General features: G+C 45.3%; 3 protein-coding genes across 4 annotated transcripts; 2 read left to right on the top strand and 1 right to left on the bottom strand.

Annotated features, from left to right (window-relative positions):
- The first annotated feature begins 385 nt into the window (after positions 1-385).
- LOC135617834 (peroxidase 47-like) lies at positions 386-1,912 on the top strand. Its single transcript, XM_065118501.1, has 4 exons — positions 386-761; positions 847-1,035; positions 1,104-1,266; positions 1,343-1,912. Exons 1-4 carry the CDS (start codon positions 546-548, stop codon positions 1,738-1,740), a joined length of 966 nt encoding a protein of 321 aa, XP_064974573.1. The 5' UTR covers positions 386-545; the 3' UTR covers positions 1,741-1,912.
- Positions 1,913-1,988: 76 nt separating this feature from the next.
- LOC135585691 (2-C-methyl-D-erythritol 4-phosphate cytidylyltransferase, chloroplastic-like) lies at positions 1,989-7,379 on the top strand. 2 transcript variants are annotated; one of them, XM_065118500.1, is made up of 12 exons: positions 1,989-2,417; positions 2,506-2,582; positions 2,679-2,747; positions 3,419-3,468; positions 3,575-3,654; positions 3,769-3,851; positions 4,358-4,435; positions 5,463-5,531; positions 6,051-6,119; positions 6,192-6,238; positions 6,715-6,805; positions 7,038-7,379. In XM_065118500.1, exons 1-12 carry the CDS (start codon positions 2,141-2,143, stop codon positions 7,104-7,106), a joined length of 1,059 nt encoding a protein of 352 aa, XP_064974572.1. In that variant the 5' UTR covers positions 1,989-2,140; the 3' UTR covers positions 7,107-7,379. The 2 variants fall into 2 exon arrangements, with proteins under 2 accessions (XP_064974572.1, XP_064974571.1); XM_065118499.1 differs by having other exon boundaries at positions 3,419-3,474.
- Positions 7,380-7,528: 149 nt separating this feature from the next.
- On the bottom strand, positions 7,529-9,631 carry LOC103992655 (probable methyltransferase At1g29790). The gene has a single exon (XM_009412451.3). It carries the CDS (start codon positions 8,949-8,951, stop codon positions 7,638-7,640), a length of 1,314 nt encoding a protein of 437 aa, XP_009410726.2. The 5' UTR covers positions 8,952-9,631; the 3' UTR covers positions 7,529-7,637.
- Positions 9,632-11,447: the final 1,816 nt, after the last annotated feature.

Below are 11,447 nucleotides of genomic sequence, written 5' to 3'. Positions count from 1 at the left end.
AAGTTGCTGTTTGGTCATCATTACGCATCGCCATGGCCCCTGTGGTGCTCACAAGAGTGACTCCAATACCTTAGAGGACGACGAGAAAGAAGGTGAGAGAAAAAGAGCATTGGGAACATGGGAACCAGCTGCAGCAGCTGCCCCACTTGTGTTGACTTTTGGACCGACTCAACCCTCTGCACCCTTTCTTTATTAAAGTTCTTCATCCCAAAAGCTTCCCGTAGATCAGATGTGCTCCATTCTAGAATGCGTCATGTAGTTCTGGTGGTCTTGCTGGTGCCCACTACCGCTGCTACTGGTACTCTACTTGGATCATGTCGAGATCAAACAAGTGGAGTGCGCACAAAGTTGGCTGCCCGATGAAGTGTGGCACCACTGTTGACCTCTGGTGGAGTATGGTTTCTTCATCCCCAATATCGGCATTGATCTCTTGGGGGAGAAGTTGCAGATATATAGACGCACCCAGATCATTCGTTCACAGAAGTTGCAGTAGCTCCTTGCTGTTCTCCTCCTCCTCTCGTGGCTAGAAATCCGGATCAGAGAAGATGGTGGCTTCTTATGTGGCGAAGTTGCTCTTGCTGATTGCGTTGCTCGGGTGTGGAGCTAAGCTTGGTGCAGATGCCTTGAGCATGGATTACTACATGATGAGCTGCCCCTTCATGGATCAGATGGTGAGGAGCACAGTGTATCAAGCCCTGCGCAGAGATCCCACACTTGCTGCGGCGCTTCTGAGGTTGCACTTCCATGATTGCTTCGTCCAGGTTTCTTACAGACTGCTCTTCGATCGATAACCTAACGTAACACACTTTATTAGCCTGACTTGCTTTTCTGGCTGCACGCATGAAGGGATGCGATGCGTCGGTTCTCATCGATTCCACAGAGGACAACACCGCGGAGAAGGACTCTCCTGCAAACCTGAGCTTACGTGGTTACGAGGTCATCGATCGAGCCAAGCAGCTGATCGAGGATCAGTGTCCGGGAGTTGTTTCATGCGCCGACATCGTCGCGATGGCCGCTCGAGATGCCGTCTTTTGGGTAATATAACCATCATGTCTTCTCCTGCATCCAAGATCTCTGCCATTGACACCTCGTTTGGTTCTTAGGCCGGAGGTCCATTTTATGAGATACCAAAGGGCAGAAAGGACGGCTGGAGGTCCAAAATAGAAGACACCGTCAACCTTCCTGCACCCACCCTCAACGTCACAGTCCTCGTCAAGATGTTTGGTCAGCATGGATTTGATGCACAGGAGCTGGTGGCTTTGTCAGGTATGCAGTAATAATAATAATAATAATAATAATTCTCAGTCAGTATCTGAGAATTTATGATGTGGGGGTGTTGGAGGGGCACACACGCTGGGGGCTGCAAGCTGCGCATCGTTCAAGAACAGGCTGAGCAATTTCGACTCCGCCAACGGCGTGGACCCGACGCTGGACACCGACATGGCCAGGACGCTGTGGAGGGCATGCGCCGCCGGGGACGGATCCCGAGTGCCGTTCGACCGCAGCAGCTACACCTTCGACAGCGGCTACTTCAACGCATTGCGGCGGGGGCTGGGCCTGCTCTCCTCCGACCAGGCCCTCTTCGCCGACCCCCGCACGCGGCCCGTCGTCAACGCCTACGCCATGAACGACGCCATGTTCTTCCTCGACTTCCAGCAGGCCATCCTCAAGATGGGGTTGCTCGACGTCAAGGAGGGCGGTCGGGGAGAGGTCCGCCGGGACTGCCGCAGGGTCAACTGATCAATGCAGGAAATTAGCCTCCTGCATCGAGCTACTTATGTGTACGTTTATGCATCATACACGCTATCTATAACTTGTTGCAGCGATCACTCTTGCATTTCCGAAAGCTCTTGAGCTGTAACTATGTGGATGTTGAGTTCATGAAGTCGATCTAATTCTCACTGTTCTTTCAGATACTTTAAACCGATACCCGTTCCATTACCCGCCTTTTTGTGGCTAATGTCTCTTCTTTATTGTCCGGTCCTACCACACTGGTTGGCAATTCGAAGGGTACGAAAGTGTTTTGAGTATAACTTGGACGGTGTCGAAATAATTTTGTACTCGTCCACGCCGAGAGCTGGTCAAGCAGTCAACAGTCACGACAAATGATGCCAACGGACGGCTGGGATTCGTTTGGGAGATGAGACCGTCCGAATGCACTCACCCAACAGTGTTCTTCCTCCTCGACTCATCCTCTCTCGCTCGCTCGCTCGCTCGCTCAAGCTCGGGCTTCCGCGTCTCCCCCCGATTCTTTGAGCCAATCCGGAGCCGCAGGAACCCTAGCAAGATGGCGCTTCGATTCGACATCCCGCTCTGCCGCCGCTTCGCCAGCCTCCCTTCATCCCCGAAACCCAATCCACCGCCTCCGTTTCCGTCGATTTCGATGCCCCCTCGGTCTGCCCGCCGTCGTGTTGCAGGCGAGCCCTCTTTTGTCCAAGCTTGTTCTCTGAGTGAAGGTTTGGTGAAAAGATCCTTTCTTTCGTTTCTTTCTCACGTTTTCTTCAGGCGTAGAGGCCGGGTTCAACAAGGACCGGAATCGAAGCCGGATTAATTGCATTGCAGAGGGCGATGGAAGAAGCCAAGTCTGTTTACCAACTTGAAAAGGAGTAATTCTTGGTATCTGGTTCTTTTTCCCAGTTTAGTGTTAGAGTTTTGATTCAAGCAATTGTTTCTGGTAGAATGAAGCTGTGAAAGAGAGGAGCGTCTCAGTGGTTCTTTTGGCAGGAGGACAGGGGAAGCGGATGGGAGTAAATTTTCCTTCTTTTCACCTTTTTTTTTTTCTCTCAACTTTATTAACATCACAAAGGATGTCCAGATATCAGTAGTCGGTTATAAATTTATGATTTATCTGAAAACTAGCCATCTACTTATGTATTACCATTGCATTCAACTTTCTATGAACTATATGCTGCTGCTATTCTGATCATGGTCATGAAATAGACTTGTCAATTTTGTGTACCTGATCGTGTCATTGACTGATAGACTGGTGTAAGCCTCATCAATATTGACAAGTATATAATGCGAGTGAATTTTTTAATGCAATAAATAGAATGTTGCACATTAATAAAATGATCTAGATGGTTCCAGCAACATATTCATGGTGAAGAAAAGAATTCCAGAAATAACAGGATCAATCAGATCATTCAATTAAATTTATTTTTATTCATGTGCCAGAGGTGATTTCACCATCATATTGCATTTCACACATTTTCTAAACTTTCCAAGTAGCCTTAATGAGGAAATCTGTCGTTGGTCCTGTAATAGGCTTCATGATTAGGTGCTGATCATAAAGTTGTAGATTCCATGTTGTTGTTGTTGTATTACTTAAAGTGATGCTTTGAATAGAATCCAAAGTAATTTATATTCTTTGATTTGGTTGTCACATAGATATCTTTTCCCTTTTCTGTTTATTCCACAGGCAAGCATGCCAAAGCAATACCTTCCCCTCTTAGGACAACCAATTGCACTGTACAGGTTCCACACTATGTTCATTACATTTCTTTGTAGTTTTTAATACAAATTCTACACTTACCTACTGGTACATGAGCAAGCTGTGGCCTTTTTTCTTTCTCAGTTTCTATACTTTCTCCCAGATGACCGAAGTTAAGGAAATAATTGTAGTGTGTGATCCATCATACAAAGATGTATTTGAAGGTTTGAAAGTCTCATGGCACCCTTCTTAAACTTTGAAACCTTTTGAGCTTCATATAAGCTACTCTGATGCCCATTTTGGGGAGCAATGGAAATTAATGCTATTCTTTATTTCAGATGCTAGCGAAAAATTAAACGTAGACCTTAAGTTTGCACTTCCAGGGAAGGAGAGACAAGATTCTGTTTTCAGTGGTTTTCAGGTATACACTTAGTTCTGTCTTTTGGTTTTAGAAGCACAGAAAGCAGTTTCTATCTCTTTATTGTCATTATACTGCTAAAATACAGTGTTTAGCTATGTATCTCATCTTTATACTTCCAATGAAGGTCTCCTTTTAGACTGCTAAAATACAGTGTGTAGCTACGTATCTCATCTTTATACTTCCAATGAAGGCCTCCTTCTAGATTTGAAATAACGGCATCTCCTTTTAGATCAGAGATTATTTTTTTCTTCTCTTATCATCTTACTGCAGTTCTTTTTTACCAGCCACTATAACATTCAGATCAGAAAGTGATTCTTCATGTCCTGCCATTCTCCTTCATAACTATAATTTCATTAAATTGGAAAGCTGCACCTTGTTTAATTATTCTTTGTCAAATAATTACTTTAAAAGTTAAAACATAGTCAGCCATCTGCTATGATCAACAGCTTGTTTTTGTAGGTGTTATGTTTTATGTTCATTTATAGAGTGATTCTGGCAATTCACAGGAAATTGACGGAAGCTCAGAACTTGTCTGCATACATGATTCAGCTAGGCCACTTGTTTCATCTGGAGATATCAAGAAGGTTTTCATATCTTTTCTGTACAATCTGGGATGCTAAGATACATTAGTCATTACATGTTTTGTTTGTATGCCTTGCTAACCAATTTAATATCCTAGTACCCTTTTCTGTTACTATTACAGTTTGAAAAGTGGTACAGAAATCCACTGTTCCGTGCTTCTTCCATTCATGTAATCTCCCTTCCTCCCAGATAGTGATCAGGGGCAGCGGTCGATAAGAAGTCAAAGCTGTTGCTAGCAGTGTTTGAAGACATGTTCGTTGTCATGGATGAAGGACTTCTAATAGGGAATAGAGGGGTATGCCTAGAAAAAGAAACAGGACACATGAATGGTGCGAATAAAGGGTTTCTCGCTTCGAATGAGTACTATAACCATATAATATTTTAGCCAGGTTTCATTGAAATTGTCTTGGATCTCGTGACCACGTGGAATATTATTTCATGATGTACATTTCTTGTGATACCATTGATCTACGTGTTGACAAACAGGATTATAGTGTGGAATAAGAGTTCTGGGTAATTGATAATGAGAGGGGCCTGCCATATTTCCTAAAATTTCATTGATTGACATGAGTGATGACCTTTCTCTTTAACTCAAAGGCTAATAGGAAATGAGTATATGCTTGAAATGAATCCAAAGGGTATGTAAGTATGTATTTGGAATATTATCTGCAGAAAAATTTTCTTCTATTTAGTGAATTTGCAAACTAAAAGCCATAATTATAGCTTCTACTACTTCACAAGTCATACAGAGGACATATTTGGAGGGTAATGCTGTAACATGATTTTTCTTCAATATTTACATGGTTGAATGAGCATCTTAAATTTTTGTGATTCATTCTGCTTGGTTAAGCCATGGAGTATTCCATTTTAAATAACCATCTGGAGTTTATGTTTTGGGTCTTATTTGCCATCATCAACGTAACTTGCTAAAACTGTGGTGTCTTTGACTGAATATTCTCTTGCAGCTTTTTCTTCCACAGAAGTCTATGCCTAATGCCATAGTTAAAGATGTATTTTGCTAATTGCTAGGTTGTACAAGATGCTTGGGTGGTAGGTGCAGCTGTTCTTGGAGTTCCTGTAAAAGCTACCATAAAAGAGGTACCATAAAGCTTGTACTCAATAGATGATTATAGGCAAGATTGTTCAAGTTCCTTCTGAGTACAGAAATTTTTATATTGGTTTGAGGCTTCATTACTTTTTGATGTAAGGGTATAATGCATTGATAATTATGTGTTAATAATATTACAAACATATGGCAATTGAGACATATATTGCCAAAATCGAGCAATACATTCATAAAAAGTATAGTGGTATATGTCGCCAGATTCTCCTTTGAATCAGCAGACATTTGTGATTGTAGAACTGTGAAGACTTGAAGTTTTGTGGTGCTGATGCAATAGGTAGAGATTGCAGGCCCTGCTGTCTTGTCATATATCATTATTTATGTATTTTACTTTTCTCTCAACATGTGACTGTATCAGAAACTATGATCACATGATATGCTGCCGAAAAAATGTTTTCTTTTTCATTTTAAGGTTGGTGAGTGCATGGCATGAAACTAGTCTTATTTCAGAATAAGTTTTTTGTGGTCCTTATTTTCATAAGTGTGATTTTCAGGCAAACAAGGATTCCTTTGTGGTGAAAACACTCAATAGAAAAACCCTATGGGAAATGCAAACTCCGCAGGTAGCTTGGTTAATGTTCAAAATATTAACATACGAGTTGGATTGTTCCTGAAGATCTTTGTTGCTTTTGTAGGTTATCAAGCCTGAATTGCTCAGAAGCGGCTTTGAGGTTGTGAACAGGTACCAGTATCGTAGTACCGATGGACTTCTATTAACTGGTTGATAAAATGAAAAAATGAGGAATAGACAAGTGTTTTCATGCCTGCTCTTGTAACTAGAATTTGATGTTCTTCTGTGTTTAGTGCATTAAAGTAACAACAATTTTTTTACATATCTTTAACTCTTCCGAACATGTGTTTTCTTATAAGATATTTACCAAAGAACTTAAATATCCATGTTGGCTCACAAGTTCTTCACTTGATCTGTGTCATATTACCTAGTTTTGCATATTTGAAATAACCTAGTTCGGAATAGTCATAGAACCAGGGTCGATGTCAAGCTGTACAAGATCAATATTGCATTTGGCATGCATGATGTCTTTCTATAAGAATTGCTAGTGAGTGCTGGCAATCACTAAAAGAGTATCTATAAATAAAAGAGTATCTATAAATCAGATACTGATAGACCTTTGTTTGCAATTTGTAACTTCAAAACAGGGATGGTCTTGAAGTCACTGATGATGTCTCCATCGTGGAACACCTTAAGCATCCGGTCTTTATAACAGAAGGTTCATATACAAACATCAAGGTAGCTTACTTTGTTCTCTTTGCTTGTTTGTGATACAAAATAGTCTGCTACTACACTGGGCCAGTGCAGACATACAACTCTCAATATAAGGTGTCTTAATCTGAACCGGCAATGAAGGCAGCTCTCTGACATCGTATTTTTTAAGCAAATTGTGGCTTGTGACGGCTTCTGATTCCACTTCAGATGTGCAAATGGTCTTATAAGCCTGTGCTTTTTCGTGTATTTGATGCAGGTTACAACCCCAGATGATCTTTTGTTGGCAGAGAGGATACTGAATATGGAAATAGCAGTAGCTTCTTAAGTCCCTGTTCTTCTCTCTCTCTCTCTCTCTCTCTCAACAACATCACAAAGTTGATTTTTTTGGAATTTTGTTGTAGATCATTTGTGTCTGTTGTTCAGTATAGATCGATTCAGTTGGTCACATAGTTTAATTGAACATTCAAAGAAATCAATTGTCAAGCCATTGTATGTTTCCAGTGGTTTCATCACATAAGTTACAGTCATGGTTGTCATATTATTCAAGTTCACAGAACTTACAGTAATATTATGTCCTTTGGAAAACAGATTTAGACTAGATTCTTTGAGCAAGATCTTGTTTGTTTCATCGTTCGTAGATTTATTCTGGTGCATAAATCTTTTGGAATCTTATGATCTAACTGGATGTCATTTTTGTCACCAAGATTTAAGAGGAATGGAGATAGGAATGCGGACGAGGGGGAACAAAAGGAAGACGTAATGTATGTATGAAGAGGAGCAATGCAAGAACAAGATGAAGGATGTCAGTCGAAAGCAACACATGGTAGCACTGTGGCATCAGCTCGTCGACTCTGGTCTATGTCGTGGGCTTCTCCAGCAGAGCAGAGAGGTACCACTCGTTCTTATCGAGACCGCGGTCCAGCTTGCGGCCGGCGCTCCATCGGAGCTTCTTGAAGCCGATGCGTTGGAACATGGGCACGTAGGTGGCGTTGAGCTGCGTGCCGAGGCAGAAGAAGTGGTCGAGCCAGAAGAGACCGCCGGGGCGCAGCACCCGGTGGATGTCGAAGAGCGCGAACTCCAGCATGGAGTCCGGGATCCAGTTGCTGAGGACGTGCATGGAGTGGACGATGTCGAGGGTGTTGTCGAAGAAGGGAAGGCGATGGGCGACGCTGATGTGCAGCGGCAGCAGCCCCCGCGAGGCGATGAAGTTGTTGAAGGGCCCGTCGAAGTTCATGGAGCTCGTCACGATGGTCACGTTGCGCTCCCTCATCCTGGCCGCGAACGACCCCGTGCCGCCGCCGATGTCGAGCCCGATGCGGACGCTGCCGTGCTTCGCCTCCAGGACCTCGTCGATCCCGTAGTCCAGCTCCCCGTTGTCGTACAGCCACCGGTCCTTCTCCCGCCCGCTCAGGTCGAAGCAGTCCTTGCAGTCGTAGGTCCCCTTCTCCATCTTGCGGTGGACCAAGCACGCGTAGTTCTTGCAGGTGTACGCGTCCCAGGTGATGCTGGCGTCGGGCGGGATGGACCAGAGGCTCTCCGGGAACGGAGTGGGCTCGACGTAGCCCACCGGGGACTTCGGGTGGCACCGGCGTCGGGGGAGCGGCTCGCACCCCTTCAGCATCAGCCGCTGCGCGAATGCCTCGTCGGACGGGCACTCCCCGCCCACCTCGTAGCTCATGTACTGGGTCAGCTCCTCCTGGTAGCGTCGGCAAGCCGTGCCGAGCGTCGGGTAGAGCTCGTCGGAGCCGAGGTTGGGGGTATAGCCTAGGGGTAGCTTGTGCGGCCCCACCGCCAGCTTGAGCTCCCCAGTGAGCTGGTGCGCCCACCCCTCCAGGTCCTGTTCCGCCGCCTCGTCGCGCCGGGCCTTGCCGACGTCGGTGAGGAGGGTCTCGAGCAGGGTGTTGGTGGTGGACAGCCGCCTGCTGAGCAGCATTACCTCGGCCTGGCTGGCCGAGAGCAGACCCTGGGTCTCGTTCAGCTCGCGGAGCAGCGCGCCGGAGTCCCAGAGGTGGGTAGCCGGCGGCAGCCAATTGATGCGGCCGGAGGAGCCGGAGAACAAGTAGATGGAGAGGAGGTTGGTCAACACCAGCACCAGCAGGATCTTGAGCTTCGACCGCGTCGGACTCTGGCTCTGGCTCGGCTTCCTCGGGTAGTCATCCATGCTACCCATCTCCTCCTCTCGGTGCCGAAGATGGAAGAAGATGCAAACAAAGTCTGCTATCAGACCGATATCTTATCTCTACCTACACATCGTCCCAAAGAACAAGAACAGATGAACAGCTCAAGAAATTCTCGATCAGGAGAGGGAGAGAGCACGCATTGGTTGGTTCCAAGGAAGGAAGAGGGGGAGGACGAGATCTTATAGGGACGGTGGCGTCGAGCACATGGTTACTGACTCGAGCTCAATAGGTGTAGGAGAAGGATGAGCGTGAAGCTTCCCATGCCGCGGCTTTCCCTCTACTTCGCCTTTTTCCCAGGGCCAGCTGTTTGAGACGGAAGCAATGGGGCGGCAGAGGCGGGTCTAAGACGCCCGCATCCCCATTTTCTATTCCTTCTCCCCCTCCTCGCACACCGCACCGCGGCGGTTGCCCCGTTCGAGGCGGGTCGGTGAGCGACGACTGACGGCCAAGCTCGCTCTGTTCTCGCGGGTGTCTACTGTGTGGCTCATCTGTGTCGTCCGAGCCATCGATCAGCGAAGGTTGCCGTCCCATTGGCCGAGCAAGCCTCTGTAGCCAATGGAAACGAGCTCTTTCCTGATTCGCGTCTCGGAGGAGACGCCAAATCCGGCTCGGAGGTGGGCGGAGGGCACTACTGGGGAAGGAAAAGGCTCTGACCTACGTACTATTTGTTAATGTACATTATGGAGTTGTCATCGAACGTCTTAGGTAGATGGCGTATTATATGTACATGGTTTTAGATTAATGACACCATATTAAACAGGATCTTGAATTTGGAGGCACTACAATTATAAAATAATATCGCATGTGATATAATCTATTAGGATAAACTATTCAAATGTCCCAATTAATTATATTGTGGGATCTGGCCAAGAAATCAGATCTCTGACTCATCTGATCATTAGACTCAGGTAGTAATTTAGAATCTAAAAGCATGTTTAATATGCAAAACAATTTTGCATTGGCTTCCTCCATGATCATGTATCTTTTTTGAGAATCAAAATATGCATATTTGGAAGTCTACAGAACAATCCTTCAAGAGATAATATAGTATTCTAATCACGCTAACTTCTTAATCAAGAAGTCAACAAACTGCGAGAAAGTATATCATGAATTTAGGATTATTTTTTCTTGAATAATTAAATTTTATATTATGGTAAATTTTGTTACTATAATAATAATATTTATTATTAGAAAAAACATGAACATATGTTTTTTTGGCAAATTCTTAGTTCTTTTTGAAATATTTTTTTTACTTAATGCTAGTTGACGAGGGTAATAACGACGATAAGACTCGGGTTGACGTCAACTGCCCCAGATGACGCCTCGGTTGACCTGACACCGCATGGTCAAACGGATCGGAACGTCAACCGAGGCATATTAAACATCTTGCTCAGGCTCGGTCCTTCACACCACGCCAACACCAGTGTCAGACGCTACCAGGAGTACGAACCTGCCCCCTACAAGCAGGCACATCAGGAAACAGTAAGCTTCCCTATAAATACCCTCGCATTCTAAAGGGGGGGAGGACAACACGTAAACACGAACAAACTCCCTGCGACCCTCAACTAACTTGATCGTCGGAGGGGTCGGGTCAAGCACCTCGACCCGTGTGCAGGAACGAAGACGAGGCGACTCTCATCGGACGCACCAGACGAGGAGCCCCTTCCCGGAGGAAACGACGACCCACCTTCACGACCGAACCGACCGAGCCGGCGACCTCAGCAGTCCCGAGGAACCCTCTCATCCGGTGTTTACACTAACACTAACCAAGCCGCGTCATCCGGACTCGAACCGAGCCGCGTCGCCCCGAGACCACAGCTAAAGTTGTTTACACTAACACTAGTAATTTCATATCATAAGGTTCTGAAATTGAATCATGCATTTACTGTTTACACTTTGTAAAAAATAATCTTATATCATTGATTTTTTTTTTTTGATTTGTTATTACTTCTCATTAAGATCAGTGGTGAAGGTACGATTGATCGTAATATTTTACTGTTCTAAACTAATTAAGATATCCTTCTTATAAATATATTATCAGAATCTAAGATTTCATTAGAATTTTGTAGAATTAGATGCAAACATCACTCAACTAAGTTTTATGATGCATGCAACACACATTGAGTCATTCATATTGAGCCGGACCGGACAGGGCCGGGCCGGGCCTTATTATTTATGGGTCGGACGGTCTTAATAGGAAGAGTTGACCAACAACTCATTTCTGCGAGTCAAAGACGGTCAACGGTGTCAAGGTTCTGTTTGGGTGGTGCTGTAGTCAACGTCCAGCTTGCGAGACCAGAGACCCAAACCCCCCCCACCCCCTGCTCTCTCTCTCTCTCTCTGTCTCTCTGAACCATTACGATGGGCGGCAGCCGCACCAACCCGACCGCCGGCTATAACTGCCGCCGCTGCTTCTGCTGCTGTTGCTACTGCCACGGTCACCTGGGTGGTAATGCAGACAGCGCGAAGCAAACCATCCCACCGCA

This window comes from Musa acuminata, chromosome BXJ2-7 (genome assembly GCF_036884655.1).
Source record: "Musa acuminata AAA Group cultivar baxijiao chromosome BXJ2-7, Cavendish_Baxijiao_AAA, whole genome shotgun sequence".
NCBI classification, from domain to species: Eukaryota; Viridiplantae; Streptophyta; class Magnoliopsida; order Zingiberales; family Musaceae; genus Musa; species Musa acuminata.
This window is presented reverse-complemented; position numbering and strand designations above follow the sequence as displayed.